The sequence below is a fragment of the Enoplosus armatus genome, chromosome 17 (assembly GCF_043641665.1).
Source record: "Enoplosus armatus isolate fEnoArm2 chromosome 17, fEnoArm2.hap1, whole genome shotgun sequence".
Taxonomy (NCBI): Eukaryota; Metazoa; Chordata; class Actinopteri; order Centrarchiformes; family Enoplosidae; genus Enoplosus; species Enoplosus armatus.
In genome coordinates this window covers 18,895,120-18,915,345 of record NC_092196.1, presented here as the reverse complement: position 1 = coordinate 18,915,345, position 20,226 = coordinate 18,895,120, and the positions used below count along the sequence as shown (strand labels likewise).

The 20,226-nt window shown below is 41.5% G+C and overlaps 1 protein-coding gene across 1 annotated transcript; it reads right to left on the bottom strand.

Moving 5' to 3' along the window:
- Positions 1 to 216: 216 nt before the first annotated feature.
- Positions 217 to 20,226, bottom strand: syt3 (synaptotagmin III). The gene is made up of 10 exons (XM_070923052.1): positions 20,076 to 20,226; positions 15,737 to 16,132; positions 14,208 to 14,316; positions 13,217 to 13,393; positions 9,532 to 9,658; positions 6,185 to 6,403; positions 4,107 to 4,227; positions 2,403 to 2,574; positions 1,553 to 1,682; positions 217 to 306 (listed from the first exon to the last, which is right to left on the bottom strand). The coding sequence occupies exons 1-10, from the start codon at positions 20,224 to 20,226 to the stop codon at positions 217 to 219; spliced, it is 1,692 nt and encodes a 563-aa protein (XP_070779153.1).

Here is a 20,226-nt window from a genome sequence, read left to right as displayed (position 1 = left end):
TGACTTGAGAGCATCTGCTGCAGAGTACGTGGATGTACTTTAAATTTCCAATACGGTGAGTCCTGTTTACAAGCAGAAATCAAGGTGTGGAATTGTACTGTACGTGGAATAATGATAAACATGCCAATAAACTGTTGCCTAAAAACATATGTGTGAAAGCATGCTGATAAGATAGAAAATAATATGTCAGGTCTAAACCAGGAGAGGCTCACAGTTTTAATCGGAGTGAGGACTGTCCACCACGATGTGCGGCTTAGGGGAGGATGCTGTACCACTCTTCGACACGAATGTAGCAATTGCTTTTTCCTGCAGGGAAATAGAGATTTTGCTTAAATTAATTCAAATGACAAATGAATGATTAATGACAAAAAGTACCACTTTTTATACATTCAGTTGAAATAAATAAAATTTTAATATGCTATGATGTGCTTTTACCACTGCTATTACTCGCCCACTGTTTTGCTAGAGTACCACTACCAGTACTACTACTATTATGACCGTACTAAGTGGTGGAAAGCATTTAAGTACATTTACTCAAGTCCTGTGCCTAAAGGAAGAGTTCGACATTTTGAAAATATGCTAATTAATTTTGGCAGAGGGTTAGATGAAAAGACCGATACTGCTCTCATTTCTGTACTGCAAATATGATGCTACAGCCAGCAGCCAGTTAGCTTAGCTTAACATAAAGACTGGAAATCAGGGGAAATAGCTAGCCTGGCTTCGTCCAAAGATAACAAAATCCACCTACCATATAGCTTATATAATTAACCATTATATCGCACTTTTCGTTTAATCCTTACAAAACAATGTTTGTCGTTTTAACGGCATGTTAGCCAAGCTAACCGGCAGCTGGCAGTAGCTTCATATTTACCATACAGATATGAGAGTGGTATCAATGTTACCAACTAACTAACTAAAAAGTAAATAAGCACTAAGAACTGAATACAGTTTTGAGTATCTTTACATCAAGCATTCAGGAGAAATGATTGTATTTATAACTAGTACAGCTGTAGTTAGTAGCACTTTCCTTTGATTAAGGTTTAACATGCAAAACATATAATTACTTTTTTAAATGTGATGCATGGTAATAGATTAATGACCCAACAATATATAAAATAATTAAAATTTGTTCCACATAAAGGCCCATTCTGCTTACTGAATACATATGATTTTGATACGTTAGTACATTTTGCTGCTAATACTTTTACGTGAAGGTAAGACTTATTATAAATATTTCAGTGTTGGTAATATCTTTGTTTTCTTCAGTAATATACCTAAATAATTATTTTATCACTTATCACTTTAATGTTACTGTACCATTACTATACTACTATCACTACTACTAGTGCTATTCTTCACGTATCACTGCTCCTGCTACCACTACTTATGATAATGATAATGATCGTATGATTACGTCATTTTGGTTATCAGGCTCAGAACCAACAGAAGAATTGACCATAACATTATGTGGAATGAGATCATACTCATGACTCATGGATGCACACACACACGCTCACACACACATGAACACACATGATCATATGCTCATTACCTCCACAAGCTGATGCCAGTGCTCTATTGGTTTGCGTGGATTGGCCAGCATGGCTGCCCAGTGCTCCCTCCCTGGACCCTCAGCATCACTGCCCACACGACACATCCCTATAACCTCATTATGACCAATACTGACACGCAGCAAGGGATGGAAGCAAGGACAGGAGAGACAGAGAGCAAGAGAGAGAGAGAGGACAGAGCAGAGAGTAGGAGAGGGAGGGGGGTGGAGAAAGGGAGAGAGCGAGGATTTAACAAAGCAGGGAGAGAGAGGGAGACAAGGCTTGTAAGAAACAGGCAGAGAGAGTCTCATTTATCAACCTTGAGTACTGGGAAAAGAGTACAGCAGCTGAGGAAGGATATTGAATAGCAGCTCACAAATACACACAGCCCTGCATAAAAGCTTGATGTCAGCAGGGAAGCAGGCACGAGCACAAACATACAAAAGCACACACCTATGGAGATGCCAAATGGAGGGCAGACTACATAATAGGGAGGTGGTGCATCTATACACAAACACATCAACCAGCCAAGTGTTGCTGCAAGCGGCAGACAGACAAACACTGGCAGGGTTACACTTCTTCCTTCACTATTAGCATAAATCATGCTTATTCATGAGGTGCCCGTCTATGTAAAACAGGGAACGTCCACCAGGAGGCTGACTCATAGGGGGCCCTCGTCGTGTTCAACACAGCCGCACCACCATCAAAATGCGGCGACCCAAAAGCAGCAGCAAACATCACACTGCATGTGCAAACACATATTCAATGAGCAGCACACTTCACAGTAATGATCAGTTTCATCTTAAAGCCCCCGGCGCACGCTACAATATAATAACACCTCAGCTTGCTCACCAGTCATAGTCCATCACTGCAATGATGATGGATACACTTTCTATATTTTCATTGGGAATGTCAAACACCAGCGCCTCGTTGTACGTGGGGTTCAGCGTGTTCTTCTTAATGGAGGTCTTCCTCTTTTTTAGTCTTCGCCCGTCACAGATCAGAGAGGCCTTCACGTACGGGTCTGAAGGAGAGACAAGAGACGGAGGGAGACAAGGAGGATGGGAGGGATGGGAAAATAGTGAGGGAGAAAAAAAGGGGGTAGCGGGGAGAAAAAAACAAAAAAGGAAGGTAGCGAGGGAGGTGGGATGAGAAGCAGCGAAGAAGAAAGAGAGAGGGAGACAGAGAAAGAGGCGGAGGAAACAGAGAGAAAAAGATAAGGGGGGACTCCAGCAAACGCTGTTAGGTATTATGCTCACAGGTATCCGCGTCTGTAACACATAAAAGGCATGAAAATCAAGTCACCTTGGCAAAGCTGGATTAAGAACACAAAAGGAGAAAAGCAGCACAGGTTGAATCACTCCAGTTATCCATTCAACATGTGCAGCTCGGTGACAGCAGCCAGGGAAAACACACACACACACACCCACGACTCCATTCTTATGCTGCATTTTTAAGCATCTTTCGGGGACTGCAATCATCTCAGGATCGCTGTGGCAATAATAACAGCATGTGGTCATTATCATTTAAGATCTCATCTGAGAGGGCATTGCCGTTGCAATCGTCAAGTCTTTAAGTGAAGGAACACTAAAGAATAAATCCTTTTTATAATGCCTTTGTTAATTCAATATTAGCATAAGCAATCACAATTTTTGATATCAGTCTCATGGGTAAAACTACTGCTGTTTTTGTCTCTTTCTGAAGACATAATTGGTGTTACACCTGCAGCTGATTGCAACAATGTTTTTCTGGTTGCTGTGTTTGTAACAAATGAACTTTATAGCTTCAGGTAATATATTCATAATGTATAAACTCTACTTCTACTTCTTGAAGGAAACATCTACCCTCAGATTCTCTTACACAGTTAGAAACGATCAATCTGGTGATGGTCGATACACTTCAGGAATAATTTAGCAAAGATTTATAGTAATTTACGTGTTTGCACCTTCCCTTAACGTGCTTCATCTACTTGTACTTCGGTTAGTGATTTATTAGGTTTAGAAAAACGTATTTCTGCTAAAAAAAAATGTACAAACTTGTTGGTTTTAATTGCAGGAGGAGGGAACAGTAATGATAATGAAAATACAAGCATGAGTTTTACAGCAAAAGAGGGGTGTCATTCCTCAGTCTAAATGCGGCATACTGCATCTTGCAGCTGCATTGCATTTTGGTCCATTGAGGCTGCTGTTGGTGGAGAAAACTCTGCTTCTTCATTTGGTGCTAAATGGCTCTTTTATTCCAAGAAACTGGCACTTTGTGATGTTTGCGTATGAAAAATATCTCTACATGGTTTCATGCCAGTTATTATTCTGCACGTTTGGCCAGTTATCAATTAGAATAAGATATAAACCTAAAAGAACCCAAGAAATCCACATACTGTGGATCACCAGTAGCTGTTTGACAGTGTTAAAGCTGTTTTCTGTCATATTTTTCCTTTAAATTAATTTCCAGTCAGACTGATCGCTGGAGGTCTCGCAGCAGCGTGATGTGTGTGTGTTTGTGTGTGTGTGTGTGTGTGTGTGTGTGTGTGTGTGTGTGTGTGTGTTAATACTTTACCTGAGAATCCAGTCAGGTCCATGGCTTTGAGGTTAGTGGCCTTGATGACTGTAGCAGTGAGCCTGCCTGCAGTGGGCAGGTAACACAGCGAGAAATTAAGCTCCCCGAGATCCGCCTTCTCCTGTAGGTCACCACACACACACAGACAGGGATCAGAAATGGAGCAGGGCTGCTGTGATCACACACACATGGCATCATTAACAGAGCCAGATAGGAAAAACACAGATATCCTTTGGTTTGCTATGACTGTCTGTGGCAAGAAAAGAGCTACATCTGTGACTGACGGCGGGTGACAGCAGGCGTCCTAATGTGGACAGGCAGAGTGTTTAGGCAGAGGGGAAGTGCCGTCACTGTAAATGAATCATATGCCAATCTGTCGATGTCCCAGAGTGTAGGGAAGTGTTGAGTTGAGGTGACGATTCTCCGGGCTTTTTATATCTCTCCCTCCACTCCCGTCTACTGATCTTCTCGCTGCCTGTGGTCTCAGTGGCACCACAGTAATGACACCGATGGTATTCAGGTCACACTGAGCATGATGACTCCTTAGTGGCTTTGAGCCTCACTAATCAATACTTCCTTGGGAGGAACACTGAAATGCGCTGAGAGGCTGATGCTTTAAACTTATTTAATAAATGAAACATCCATGCCAAAAAAATTTAAGACTTTGCTCCGTCTAATTTGCTAATAGCCTTCTATGAATATTTCATATAAATCTACTTGGACGCCGCGTGATAAAAAGTTTGGATGTGGCCAGTGGTGCCTTTGCAGTAATCTATCTGGACTCTCCTGTGCTGTGTTTTTACATTACCAGACTTCAGAAAACACACAGTAATGGGCATGCTTCTTTGAGTCTTATGAAAGCAAACAAAGACCGTAATAATTTGAATCCTGAAACTGAAAACTTAATCAGCACAAGATACTTAATCTTGAATATCTAGGAATGTTTTATACTGTAAACCATCTATCTGAATTCAAGTGGTTTAATTTCCAGAAGGTCATTTCAAGTTTTGCAATTTCAAAAAACTTTTTCAACTTCAGATTTTCCACTTCTACAACTTCTTTTTCTTGGAAAAGTGACAGAACAGAAGCGCACAGGACAGAGGTGTCATCGAATCCATTAAGGCTGATTATCCTCGGTAGCCTGAATGTTCTAGTTTGAATTTTAGTGTCTGAATTTCACCAATCCAATCTGAGCAACCTGACTTCACTTGAATTTCCTGATCCAAAAAAGACCAGTTGAATTTTAAGAACTTGAAAACAGCTTTTTGAAATTTGTGAACGCTAACGCTTTGAGATTTAAAAGAGGGGAATACAAACCAAATAATATCAGATAGATAATGTGCAAAGTTAAATATTTCAGTCCTATGGATTCAGTGGTATTTAAATTTCAACATTCAGTATTAAGTAGGGGTTAAATTCACACAGTTATAGCTGATTATAAGATTTCAAATCATTGTGGCCTCCATAGAGTCATAGAGTCTTTGCTGTGATAGGAAGAGGTGAACAGATCGTGTGATACATATCAAAACCTGCACATTGTTTATATTCCATCTACATCTGTAAATTAACTATAATTTATAATATGTACACGGCTGAATTCTGAGACTTGTATATATACATGTACATCCTCTGTCCAGCTGTTAATGTAAAAACAGGGCACATTTTCTGTCAACAACAAAATAACCACTTTTTTATATTCTCATATGTACACCTATGAGCATTTATCTTATTGTGTTTATTCACCATTTGGTTTCATACTGCCATATGATTTTTGCACATTTTTATCTTTATTTCTAATTTATTTTCTCTTTCTTCCAAGCTGTAATTCCGATTCATTTTCACACCATGCATGCCATGCATTTCTACTTGAAATCTAGAATTGAAACTGTCACTTGTGTCATGTTTGATATGCTGCATTCCTGGTTCTATCTCATCTATCACTGCTTTGGCCCATAATTTGCAGCTGCAACGGCCCGATATCGCCACAAGGCTCATTCAAATTCGATCTAGTTTAATCTAACGTGGCCATCTCCTCCAAATGAATGTGATTATTTTGGACAGCAGAGCTTCGTCCTTACCGCTGTGCCCTCCACGATGTCCCTCCAGACGGGTTTGTCCCCGCTGCCCTCACTGAAGTCCAGCAGGTTGTCCACCACTACCTGGCCGATCAGGTCGTGTCTGGAGAAGCGGTCGAAGTCGTACACAGAGAAATGCAGCTTCCTGGAATGTAGCTCATTCAGCGGCACGCCGAACTGAAACGTCTCATTGAACACCGGGTTTAAGGTCTTTCTGTGGACCTGAGACAGACAGACAGACAGACAGACAGACAGACAGAGTTAGAATTACAAATTGAAAATGAAATTATAGTGTAATTATTTGTACATATGGGGTACCAATGAAGTACTTACTGGGTAGGTACAAGGGAATTAATACAGGGAATGTGGGGGGAACAAACAACAACATTATTTTACAGCCCGCATACCCTGTAACGACACTATAATTACAGTGAAAAGGGTGTTAACAAGGGACTACTTTCTTTTACAGCCCACATACCCCAGACTTCCACCGTAATGAGGGGTGCTCTCCCAGGTTTTCAATGCTTTGTCTTGATTGTCACTAAAAGCAACGGCCAATACCTCAGCTAGAATTACTCATTCTTCTCAAAAACAGTTGGTAAATTAACATTTCATATATGAATAGCTCGCCACAGTATCCCTTACACTGTATGTTGACCAATAAACTAAAACGTTTGTGAGTCAAAGCAAAACTCTGGCTTCTTCTTATTATTATTTATGATCTGATGATAATGACAGGACATAAAGTTGGTTTAGGTTCTTCTTCTTATTCTGAAACCTCTTGTCTTCTTCCCTTAACTATTTGTCTCTGTATAGGTACCCAGTAACTATTTTATTGATACCCTGTATATACTGAATAATCATGCAGTAACTTGTGTGCTGTAATCTAGCGAGTGTATATTCTGGTCTAGCTCCTTTGTCATGTAACCATTGTTTTTACATTTGAGCCTTTTTGCATTGATGATTGCATTCCAGTCACAGACATGAGCCGAGGTTTCCTCAAAGACAAATTCAAGACAGATTTTGAAAAACCCAGCAGGTTGTTTGACAACACTTAAAACTGTTCCAGAATCCACAAAGACTCTTGTGTTTTGCTGGTATGAAAAACATCTACTGAACAGTAAAAGTTCAGTTTCACGAGGTGCAACTCTTCAACCAAACAAACTGGATATTATTCACTGAGGATTCTGGACATGTTTTCAAAAACACCGTAAGTGTTGTCAGGCGACCTGCCGCATTCTTCAAAGTGTGTCTTGTGCCTTTTTATCTGTGACTCGAATGTAAACATCAATGCAAAAGTCTCGTATGTAAAAACTATACCGGCACACAACTGGAGCAATATTTGGTCAAAATCCTTTTCTTTTTTTTAGCAACACCTTTGGCCCTGAGCTCTCATTACTGTGGTGTTTCTTGTACTGAATCTTTTCCTTCAGATTTGAGGAGTTTCATTTTCTCCAAGTGGTGTTTTTTTGTGTGCCTGTTTTCTGCTCCTGCAAACCACCCAGTTCTTCTTCTGTTTTATCCAAAACAAATTGGAAACATAAAAAGGCATCACTTCTTGAGAACCAAAGGTTTTTTTTCCTCACAGAAGAGCTACCTGAGACTTTTTGTGAAAACAAAAGCTTGGACTAACTGCCTGTAGGATGAATCACATCGTGCTGAAAGCAGCAAAACAGACATTATTACATGTAAATGTCATGGAACCGTATTTGAAATTGATCTGCATTCCTACAAAAACAAGACATGTCAGGTCACAGAGGGGTTTGATTAATAGTGTGGCCATACCTGCCAAAATGTCCTTGAGCAACATAATTAACCTCTACCACACTGGCTGACCTTGTTCTTCAGCCAGAGGCAGAAAAGTGAATTTCACCTTTTCTTGTGGGATGACGAATCAAATCAAAATTGCCGAAATGAAATAAAAACCTAAAACTTAATTTAAAACTCAATATTTTGTTTCCCAACAGGTACAAGGTGCAGGTTTCTTTCTTTTAAATGTTCACAACACATTTCCTATAGATAACTGTATTTATTCCAAGTTAGTTCACCTGTATTTTGACTGTATGTTGTGTTTTCTGCCTTTTCCATCTGTCACCTCTATAACAAGTCAAATAAAATGCATCATTTTAAATCAGAGAATGCAGTCAGATGGAAAGCAAGCGGCTGTAATTTCCTGCTCATCATATTTTAACACATTGCAGATGACATTTATAAATCTGTCTTCAATCTTGTTCAATCTCCAACACAAAATTTTTACTATTTGTTGATTTACTGGTGGGATTTATTTGCTATGAAAGCATTTGATATAAATGCTGTCATGCAATAAAGCTGATGATAATTAAAATGTGACACACACTCGGTTTTCCAAATCCAACTTTTGTCGCTGCATGAGTGGGTCTGTCACTCTGGCTTATTAGCACTTGATGATTACTTGTTAGCTTTGGATTAAACATGCAGCTGATGGAGACGCTGTGCCTTTAGAAACCAGAGACACAAAGCTCGAACATCTACTGGTCGGTGATGTCTGTTTCTCTTTTGAAATTAGTTGCAGGGACAAAAGCGTGGCAAAATATGAGTGGTTTAAAAATCCCATGTTAATGAGAATGTGATTGAAATCAAACAATCATCTACACTCTAAACAAAAGAGAAGCAGTATTATGCAAATGATGAAGCATTCACGCTTTTCAATGGCTGAAGGGGCTTTTGTGATATACAGGAGACAGTCACACAAAAGGGAGACATTTCAAACTGCTACAGTTTCATTGTCAATGAAAGCTTACTTTTCACACTCCACTGGCTCTACAGTCAATTCTGACCCTTTTCAGCTTCAAATTTCTCCCTGTTTCATCCCAAGAGTGTACAAAAGTACTGGTGATATTTATGGATATAAAACAGAGAACTGCAACTCACATCTGTGAGGCCACTGAGCTCATAAGTCTTGAGTTTCTCCACAGAGAATAAATTAGAAGAGAGGAGGACTTTTTGAGGTCTAAGGGTACATTTCCTGGTACAGAACGTCCCGAAATGTACTCAAATATTGACTCAACTATCCTCAAACACCAGAATAACACACAGGAGTTGAGTAGCTGAGCCCTGTAATAGTCTGAAACACATTATACTGAATAAATTATGCCCCAGATTAGATTAGATTACATTAGTGAAACTGTAATGATTCCCCATGAGGAGGGTCATCAGAGCAGCAGGAAACAGGCAGAGAGAAACCAGCCAGTCAGACCTGATGATGTTTAAATGTTGAGGGGATCTTTTATTTGTTTGTTTCCACAGTGTTAAGACTTCAGTTTTCCACTGAGGACACAGGTGAGTGTGGTGGAAGTGGGAGTGGGAGTCACCTTGGTCTGGAATTTCTTCTTCCTGTCTGGCAGTAGGTAGATCTTCACATATGGGTCAGAGAAGCCATTAGCATCCTTCGCTGGCAGGTCCAGAGCTTTCAGGATCTTCACCACCAACTGCTCCGTGCTGAGACACACATGAACTTCATTAGACTTTCACATGCTTATAGAAAAAGGGCACACATTTACACAAATACTCTAAGAGACCCAGACAAGATCAACCTACACACACAAACACACACCTGTGCACACATAATGGCGTGGGAGGTTCTGTGTCTCTGAAGCAAAAAATAGCCAAAATAGCATGTGTGTGTGTGTTTGTGTCCTCCCTGCAGCTGTATCAGCGATGTTAAATGTAAGCACAGTTAGGCCAGATGTACAGCCAGCGAGAGAGAGTCCAAACTGAGCTCATTAATAATCCTTAACACAGTTCCCTTTATTCTACACTCAGTGTGGGCCACATATACAGAGATGCATGAGAGACACATAGAAAATCACACAAAAAAATGCATTATGATTGTATATTCCTTGTACATTTTAATCCGTAGTGCATTTATTATCTAAAGCAGTGGTTTCCAAACTGGGCGGGACCCCCACAAGGAGACCTACGGTGAATCTCACGGGGGCACCAGATAATTAGTGGAGTATAAATAAAATACAAACAAAATACTGCTATACAAAATTACTTTTATTTTGAGGAATTCTTTCTAATCTTAGATTTTTTATTTCTCTCTTTTGCTTAATAAATAACTCAAAAGTGTTACTGATTATTTTTCTAACAATCGACTGATTAATTAATCAACTAACTGTTTAATGTCTACAGTAATGATAAGTCTCATCCGTTATGTATGTAAATATTTAATACTGTATGTGGCCAAATAATTACAGATTAGGGCTTTAAGAGGAGTTTTAGTGTCTCAGGCTCAAAGTGCTGTCTCTCTGACAAGAACAAAAAGGCAAAATGATAAGAGTATTACATTTTACACTTGTGCTGTATTTTCTGGGGTACAAAAATGTTTAAAGATAGCAAGTGTAGGCAAAAACGCACACAAATAGGCAAGCATAGGCCACACGAGTACACATAATACACATGTCTTTACATTCAAATGCTCCATCCAGAGTCATGGCTGCGTCTCACGCACCGTTTATTATGTATTTAATTACCAGATGAAGATGAAGACGGCTCGGAGGCCTTTAATCAGACCTCGTTAGACTGTGTCTCCCCGTGTTAACCAGTGTGTCAGCACTTCATTAGCTGCTTTAGGAGAGCAGCGTGAACTTTGGGGATGAGGAAGCATCACAGGGCAAACGCCAACAGTGACCCCGGCAGTTATAATGTCTTCTGTCCATGTGTACCAATCACATATAAGATACGCTTGTTGACAATAAAACCGTGGCCAATCCGGACACGTGTTTACCTCTGAATCACATCCAATTAAGGCAATCGGATAAACATGCCCACTCTGCAATCACATCAAATCAGGGAGATGATACACAGCGCAAATTGCTGGAGGAAATTACATTTCCAGCTCAGTCAGATAAATACTTTAACGAGAAAACCCTGACCAATTCAAATATGTATCTAATGATCTTTAATCCAGTATGATTTTGAGACATGTTGGTGGTAGCGACTCTGCAGTCGCTGTGATTAGCGAGGGTGGTTCACGGCACTGCTCAGCTGTACAATAATTGGAAAGGACAGGAAGCTTGTGTACAAATAAAACACACCCCTGCGATCATCATGAATTTTCCTGCATTTGTTGTTTGTTACAAAGACACGGTCGCAGTTTTTCCTGCACTCACGTGTCTTATTACAGAACAACAAGAACGTGAGCTTGAACCAAAACCAAGGTTTTTACACAATCCTTGAGGCACGCTGCAGAGAATATACCTTTTACTGCTCGAGCACAGAGCGAAATTCACGGCCTTATTCCTGGCAGACAATGCCCGAAAGCTAGCTGTTATTCCCACAGTGGAAATGTGTCAGCTTTTAATAGGATTGTCAATAGCAATGCCTTTCCCAGGGGACCTGAGGAAGATTGACATTGTTGTTCTGACTGTTACACTCCAAACAGCGGGGTCTCACACATTAACATACCAATCTTATCACAGCTCCAGTGCTAACACACCTCTGCGTGTATGTATCTCCACACACTCGTCTTGCAGCTACATCTCCAACCTTTCTTCTTTATTCCTCAGTCACTCCCTCTCCTAATGAATGAATTAATGCCTTCCTGTCTTATGTAAAGCATTTTGAATTCCCTTGTTGTTGAAAGGTGCTATACCAGTAAACTTACCTTGCCTTGCCTCCTCTACTTTTCTCACTTAGACAGTTTACCTCCAGCGTAATGACAGGCAACTACGGCATGGCATAAATTATCTTGTGACTTTATAAATGGGAAAAAGGGACAAATGAATAGTTTTCATCATTAACCTCCCTCTCCACCCAACTCCCTTGCTAATTCTCTGTATCTGTAACTCCAGCTATAACACAGTCTGGTGTTATTATGTGTTGACAGGGGCTGCTGTTTAAAGTGGCTCACCATATATAATTCATGGCCGCTCCCTTTCTTTTCTGACCATCAGCACTTTCGCCTGTTGTAATGTTTCTACATGTTGGGGCAGAAATGGGGGACTGCCTGCTGAGCCCCAGACTGACACACTCTGCACACTCCTCCCCACAACCCACAACCACCCTGACTTTCACACACATTCATATACACACTCTCCCATCACCCAGTCCTCACAGCATGGTATCCACCAATTACGCACTTACTTCTCCAGCAGAGAATATTCAAGAGAGAATCGTCAAAGGGGCAAAATGAAAGTAACCACAGCAATCTGTGCCACACAGTACATAAAAGACACTGATCCTGCTTTGTCACTAACATTTAGTGGTACCACTTTCTTATTTTTAGACATTAATATTTCAGTATGATTATCATGAACAAATGAGACCCCAGTCGAGAAAACAACTAGTAGCCTCTCACATCTCATGCTAGTGGTACGATAGCTGGTGTTTTTCAAATTGAAGGTTCCCATAAAACCCTATGCTCACTGTCTCAAACTCAATTTTCTACTTGAGTTGGAGGTTTTCGTTTTGTGTCTACTGAAGAGGATAAACATGCTGAAAGATATTTTCCCAAGAAGCACCCTCTCTCTGATCTGGGCCATGAAGAAATTCAGCAAACCAGCATCTGTTTGTAGCCCTCTGACTTAGTGTTTGAAGAACCGCACACCCACCGCTACGATCAAAGTGGTGCAAAATCAGACGCATTAACATTCACTGGAGACAAGCAAAACTATATTATGGCAGTTCCACTCAGTCGGATTCATCAAACAATGTTCAGGTCTCATTTTAAGGTTTGAATTCTCCAAACTAGCACTGCTATCACCAGCATCCACAGAATGCAGAAGGTATTTATTTATTTATTTTATTTTTTTACAATTGGGCAACCAGGGTTTTGCACTATTTTGAGGGGAGCACGATGTGTACCGACAGCTCCACACAGACGCTGGTGCAGCATCTTTGGCGAACCTGGTGGTGATGTATTGGCCTGATCACTTATTATGTATCCTAAAATTATTGTAGCACTGATTTATTAATGTTAAAATTCTACCCATTTTACATAAGAGGACACTGACGGAGTGAGCAGGTTGTTTCAGTGTTAACTCGCTGACTTACTTGAAGGCGTAACGCAGGAGGAAGCTGATCTTGCCGCAGTTGTCGCCCTGTTTTCCTTCGCCTTGGTCACCCTTGGGTCTGTAGAGCTCTGGTTTGATCTGCCCGATGCTGGTTACCTGCTCCTTCTCCTCAGCGTGGAAATCAGGGCTGGAGAGCTGGTGAGTCATGGGCTTGGGCCTAAACAGACACATAAGAGCTCAGAGGGTGAATATTAAGTGAATCAGAATCAGAAACTGTTTATTGCCAAGTAACATACATTACAAGGAATTTGCTGTGGTCTGAAGGTGCTATTGTTTTGATAACAAATAAGTAGAATATAAAGCTAAAATAAGAATAAGAATAAAGAGCACAGCATGCACACGCATACACACACACGCCAAAAAAAGATGCTATGTGATGTGATTCAGCAGCTTAATCAGAGATGCAGTTGCGGGTAAACCATCTAAATGGAGTTTACCCACAGTTTTTATTCTTTTTTTACACATGCATCATAAATGTTATCGAATCAAGGTGTGATAATGGTGCTTCTGGAGTACAAACAACAAAAAAACACATTAATATCTGTTAAAAATAGTGAAATGTTCTGCATGGGTCTTTTTGTTGAATTAATATCTGTAGCCGAGCTGTGTTTTGGAAAATTAGTTAATATCTACTCAGCTTAAAGAATGATGTTTTTCAAGATATAACTTAAAACTAATATGGGGAGGTGAAAAACTAAGTCCAGGATAATTTGCTTTTACAGACCATAAAACCCTTCATTAATGGCGAGCAAGATTAAAGCCAACATAGTGTAACCATTATGCTCTTTATCAGTGTGCTCACAAAAACAACGTTTTAGCAGGTAAAAGTCCTTTTCTTAATTTTCAGTCATGCGTTTTTCAACCAATTTTCCTTTAACGAACCCTAGCTGGAGGCTAAGGTTCACTCCTGTTAATATTCACCACTACATCTGATCATTTTAAACCCACGTCAAGTACACTCAAACACTGACCGTGACGTGACCTGCTGCTGGGAATGAGCGTTTGGCAGGTCTTTAGGGGGATGGGCTCCAACCTCTGAGTTGGGGACATCTGGAGACGTCTGACTCAGCTTCAGAGTTCCTAACGGAGTGAGAAAATGGACACAACAATCCTTGATGACACACATGTCTCTTTCGTTAGTGCTATTGTGGCCTACAGTGGCTAAAAAAAATGTTTCCCTTGTAATGCAGGGTCGGCATCATTGATCGCATTGATTGTATTACATTGATTTAACAGAGTGATTTAGCAGCAGAGAGAAGGGAAGGAATGAGCAGACACATTTACAACAGGAGCCAGCATGATATGCATACAACACCCAGATATGAAAGGAGGTACATCCAACTGCAATAAAGGCAGTCAGCAAACATTTGACTGTGAATAACAATAAACAACCGGCACCAGTGCTGACAGCCAGCATGAATACAACAACAGAATGAAAACTCAGAGCTGTTACCTGAGCTGTTTCATCAAATCTCTCTGACATACGTTTATAACAGTTTCTATCTTGTTGTGAAACTTGCTTCTTGATCTGCTTGCTGCTGGTTTGGGTTCCTGTTGATCTTAACTGGCTGATTCTAACCACCTCACCATCACATGCTTTCTGGGAAGGATCTCTTAAATATTGTTAATCATTATCTCTATATGTATTTGTGTTAAGGCTGCAACGAATAAATATTTTAATTTTAATTGTTTGGTCTATGAAACATCAGAAAACTGCCGGTGAACGCAAGTTAAAAAACATTTCTAGAGCTTAGCCGATTCTCCTATTTGAAAAGCTGGAACCACCAAATGTTCAGCGATTGACAAGCTAAATCACTTATTACTAATAATTGATTATCAAAATAGTTGCCAATTCATTTTCTGTCAATAGACTAATGGTTCAGTTTCACTGCTGTTCAGTGGTATCAGGTGTGATAAAACTAGCTTGTGAAGAAAGTCGAACATTTAGCAGCGTAAGAGCGAGATTTTCTGAGGAGACCAAAACAGAGCTGAAAGAGAAGTGAATATATTATATAGTTAGTTATATAATAATATAATATGATAATATCTGGAGCAACTACGTGCTAACATGTTAGCCACAACAACCTTAACAGGTGATTATACTGTATGTCTCTGCTTCCAGAACCAAACAAATTAATCCTTTAATGAAAAGCTGTAATTTGTGGTAATTGAAACTCAAAGTCACAAACTACCTCTTTCTAAATGTCCCTCCTGTATAACTATGTATAATATGAGACTGGGCCAGTAAGATGAAAAAGTAATATTCCTTGAATGTAGCACTACTGAAAGAAAACCCATTTATATATCTAATAATGGTCAGTATTCATCTCACTGTTACAGCACCGATAAATAATTTTTACTGTATGAAGGTAAATGTATTAAACTCAGTACTTTGAGAGTATATTAAAATGAGAAGTTATTGACTGAGGCATTACATTACTCTTACAGACAGACTGGGATTAAGATTGTCTGATGTCTGTGAGCTTGCTCCCCCTCTCACCAGCATTGTTGGGGTAGGAGTCCATGTCTAGGTAGGAGTGCTCCTGGGTCTCATGTGGCCCCCCAACCACGCCTCCGACTTCCCCCCTCTCAAGCCCCACCAGGTCAGAGAAATGGGGGTGGTGCTGGCCCTGCTGGCCCAGCGAGGGGTAGAGCGAGGACGAGGAGTGGCCCTCCTTCCTCTGCAGCAGCGGGGGTAAGAGCGACGACCCGCCGGTGCCTCCGAGGCTTCCGACGCCGGCGCTTCCGGGCAGCAACCCCGATGTCAGGCTCAGGCCTCCACCTTCCTTGTCCCTCCATGGCAGCCAGCAGAGCTTCCAGGAGACAAAGAGGGAGACGGAGAGGAGGACGATGCCACAGAAAGTCACGATGACCGACAGCAGACTGACAGAGATCTCTACAGGGGACCAGAGGAAGACATGGAGGGGAGGAAGAAGAAGGTAAGGAGATAAAAAACATAAGAGTCAACATTTAAAAACACCAACACCAACAGTGATGTCTTTACGCAATGTCATCCAGCATTTCCTCATGGTTATTAGCTTTTTAATCTGTGAGGGCTCAAGGATTGTGTTTGAGGGGTGGGTGGGGGTGTGTGGATATGGGGGATAGAGGATGTGGGTGTTGGGGAGGGTGGAGTATGACTCATCCAGATGAAAAAGTGTACAGAATAAAAGAAAAGCACAGTTTCAGCACCAGACTACCGGACAGTTCCTGCAACAGCCTCCGTCAAAGAGAGCAGAAATGGAAGCGAGTCAGCTCCAGAGCTAGGGAACTTTTGTAGTTCTGTTTATGGTTTAGAAGTACACAACTGCACGTGTATGATACGTAAATTCATGATGAATTCATAAATTTGTAAATACCCTATAAATATTCCATGAATATTTATAAATAAATAGACTAAATATACAATGAATATTTATAATTATCCTGAGCCATTTGAAGTCTCTTTATAAATAGCATGTTTTGGGTCTTGACAAAAGGACCAATCAGAGCCCACAATGAACTGCAGGCCCAGAGCCCTGAACATGAATATTCATGGGTTGTAAGTAGACAGAGAAGACTCATTACGATACAGTGTGCAGATTTCGCAAACCGAGCAAGCTTCCCCACCTTGCAGTGTCTAACTGTAATTTTGCCTCTTGCTATCTTGGGCTACGTCCAGACCAGAGGGCCACCAATTAACAATCCTTCCTGTCTGTGGGCAGGCCAATCATCACCTTTGTGTAGAACAGCGCTGTCTTACAGTCAGAGGAGAATGTTTCCTGAACCCCCACCAGATCCACACAAAGACCTCCTTTTCTTTAACCCCCTTTTCCTTCAATTTTCTTCAATTCAGAGTGTCTTTATGGGTATGACAAAGACATAAACACTGTTAAACCACACAAAAGAAAATGAAATTTTATCTGTAACAGGCTGACAACAAGACTGAGAGCAAATGAGTGAAAACAAGACAACAGCAGCCAATCCTCAAGCCCTGGGGTACATCTTCTGGAATTCAGTTCGCCTTCTGTCTCCACCCGCCCTCCCTCTCTTTCTCTTTCACTCTCTCCTCTATATAATCCCCTCAAACACCCCTCATTCCTCGCTGTCATTTCTTTTCCCATGCTGTCTGTCTCTGCACGCTTTGACTTTATTCCTCTCCTCAGCGACTGTCTCTTTGTTCGTCACCCCTACCTTCTCTCTGCCTCCTCCTCTGCCTCTCCTTCCTCGCTCTCTCTTTGGTGAATTATTCATCAGTCTGTGTATGTCATTAATCAGCACTTGTTCAAAAGATATGATTGGGGGGCCACGAAGGTGGGGGATGGGAGAGGGGACATCGATCTGTCGCGGTGGAGAACAAGACGAGGTGGGAAGTGAGGAGCAAGGGATGGAAAGGGAGAGAAAAAAAGGAAGAGAGAGCAAGGCAAGAGAGAACATGACGATGGAGAGCAGGAGACAGCAGGAGGGTAAAGTGGAGAGGGAGGAGAGGAAAAGAGGGCAAAGGAAGGTGTAACGAGGTAGAAAACACCAACAAAGAAAGGACAGTAGTGATGGAGGGGAATGGAGTGAAAGGAAAAACGATACAAACCACAGAACAGCTGGCAGGGCCGGGATAGACAGGGAGAGGGTTGGAAACAGATTGGTGCACATGTTGAAACAGACATATAAGCTGACTCAGTTTATTCCCCCTTTTCATTTCCTCTGAGGAGGAGGAGGAGGAGGAGGAAAGGAGGAGGGTTGATAAAGGCGATGTAACTACCACGTCATGTATGAAAGAGTAGAAACCAAAAAGGCAATGGTAGAGAGAGACAGAGTCCAGGAACAGAGAGACGGAGGAAAACAAGCTGACAATGATTTAGAGCAAAACCTAAAGAGGGGAGGGGTTTCAGGATGAGAAAGGTTAATGTATTGATCTGGAGGGGAAAAAACAAAGCGAGGAGGCAGAGGAGTAGGTTGTGTGTGGTTGGCAGATCAGGGTGCCCTGATAAGACACGGCTGTGATCAAACGTGCGCGGGGACTGTCGGGGGCCAAACCACTCTCCTCCATTTGTCTCTCTTTAGGGCAGTCGCTGTACCTTTCCGAGCACTGATCCTGCCAAAGATCCATCGCTAATCCACACAGCATAAAAAGGGAGTCAGCGGGCGGGTAGGTGGGTGGGTAGGAGGCCTCTGAAGTGCACCGTGAAGAGGGACTGAGACTCCTTGTCAATCAGCGACTGATGCAAGCCCACTGGGAGCCGTACATTGCTCCACATCAAACACATCTTCGCTGCTTACACAAGCCATTCGCTGACAGCTTTTGGCGGTCGCGGTCCTAGGAGGGCTCCGTGACTTCCGTCAGCAAACACCGAAAAATCACAGCTGGTAAGCGAGGGGGCCAACGCCTAAAACCATGGCATGACATTTCTTCACAGAGCCATCCAAATCTCCAGAGGCAACATGCAGCCAATCCAGGCTAATCTACACTGAGCCACAGATATCCATGCTAATCTGCATAACAGCGCATTGCACTTCCAAATGCTTCAATGAGAACCCACACACAATACTCTGCACACAATACATTCCACGGTGCAGCATGATGCACCAACTCAGTTTGGTAAAAAATATTTGTAATCCAGCTCAGAGATAACAATCGTTGAATTCTACCGAGACTCTTTTGCGGCTCGTAAAAGAAATGGGATGGACTTGTACCGTAGCCATTCCAATCTTGCAGATTAATATTTCATGGTTTGTTGTCCTGAGTGCACAGTACCTCTAACCATCCTTAAACATGAGCACTCCTCTTAACAGTTGCCTTGTCATACCTTAAAGTCTAACATGTGTCATGTTGCTGTACTACTGAATATTCTGACTGATTTTAAGACAAAAATACCATATTATTATATATATTTAAAGTATAAAGTTTAAAGTAGTCTGTCTAGTTTTTTTCTAAATCTTGTCAGGGTGTAAAAGCTTGATTCAGACCATAATGGGATACTTGAAACCTTCAATGAAGGAATACTGACAGAACTCCTTTTGAGTGGGTGATCAGTTCCTTAAAGCAATTCCTGAAGTCTTTTCAGTCAATCAAAGACTTGCCCCCAGTAGGCTTGAAAGGTTTCTGTTAAGTTTGTAGTTTCCTCTTTCAACTGTGGTCTGCTTGGATACATTACGTAGAAAATCTAAGCCAATTGTTGTAGTTTTTAATGATGGAAAACACTGAGCATATGGGCCTTTCAAATCTGAGCCTCTGATACTACAAGGGGACCTTTTGGGTGAAGTATTGCTTTAAGACAGGGGGAGGCAAGTTTTACTGTGGGTCTTTAGCCATGCTAGCGGCTCTAGGGACGGTAAAGTTGGTCCATCTATTAGATGGATTGCCATGCCAAATTTTGTGCAGACATTCATGCCTCCCTCAGGATGAACTGTAATCTTTAGGGATCCCCTGACTTTCCAGCCAGTGCCGTCATCAGGTCAAAATTCTGATTTGTCCAGTACTTTGGTTTATGACCAAATACCTTTAAAACGAATGACATTCCCATCAGCCCCAGCTGTACGTTGTTTACTGCTAATTAGCAAATGTTATCATGCTAACTCACTGAACTAAGATGGTGAACCTGGTAAACATTACACCTGCTTAACATCAGCATGTTAGCATGCTTACTTTAGCATTTAGCTCAAAACACTGCAGTGTCTCAGAGTGCAGCCTCACTGAGCCGCTAGCATGGCTGTAGACTCTTAGTCTCGCTATAAACTGTTGAATCCTCTGAGAGCAAACAGGAGAAAAGCTTCCTTCATGCTGATATTTTGAAAAAGAGTCAATCTTCACAAATGCAAGCATTGTCAAAATGATTTCTGTGAAGCTCCTGTGTGTCAGTTACCTGTGTCCAGCTGTCTGTTGCGACCTCTCAGCAGGTAGCTGAACTCCTGGCAGCGTTCACTCTGACTGTAACCTCTGGGGGAGTTGAAGCACAGCTCCTCCACCAACACCAGCGCCTTCTTACACAGGTCTTCATCCCAGTCCCCCGACAT

Bases quoted from the DNA above. Each gene is read 5' to 3' on its own strand.
- syt3 (XM_070923052.1), bottom strand. From the start codon at position 20,226: ATGTCGGGGGACTGGGATGAAGACCTGTGTAAGAAGGCGCTGGTGTTG. The intron at 4,228-6,184 runs GTAAGGACGAAG...GGTGACCTACAG, and splicing joins ACATCGTGGAGGGCACAGCG to GAGAAGGCGGATCTCGGGGA. The intron at 307-1,552 runs GTAATGAGCATA...ATTTCCCTGCAG, and splicing joins ACTGGCATCAGCTTGTGGAG to GAAAAAGCAATTGCTACATT.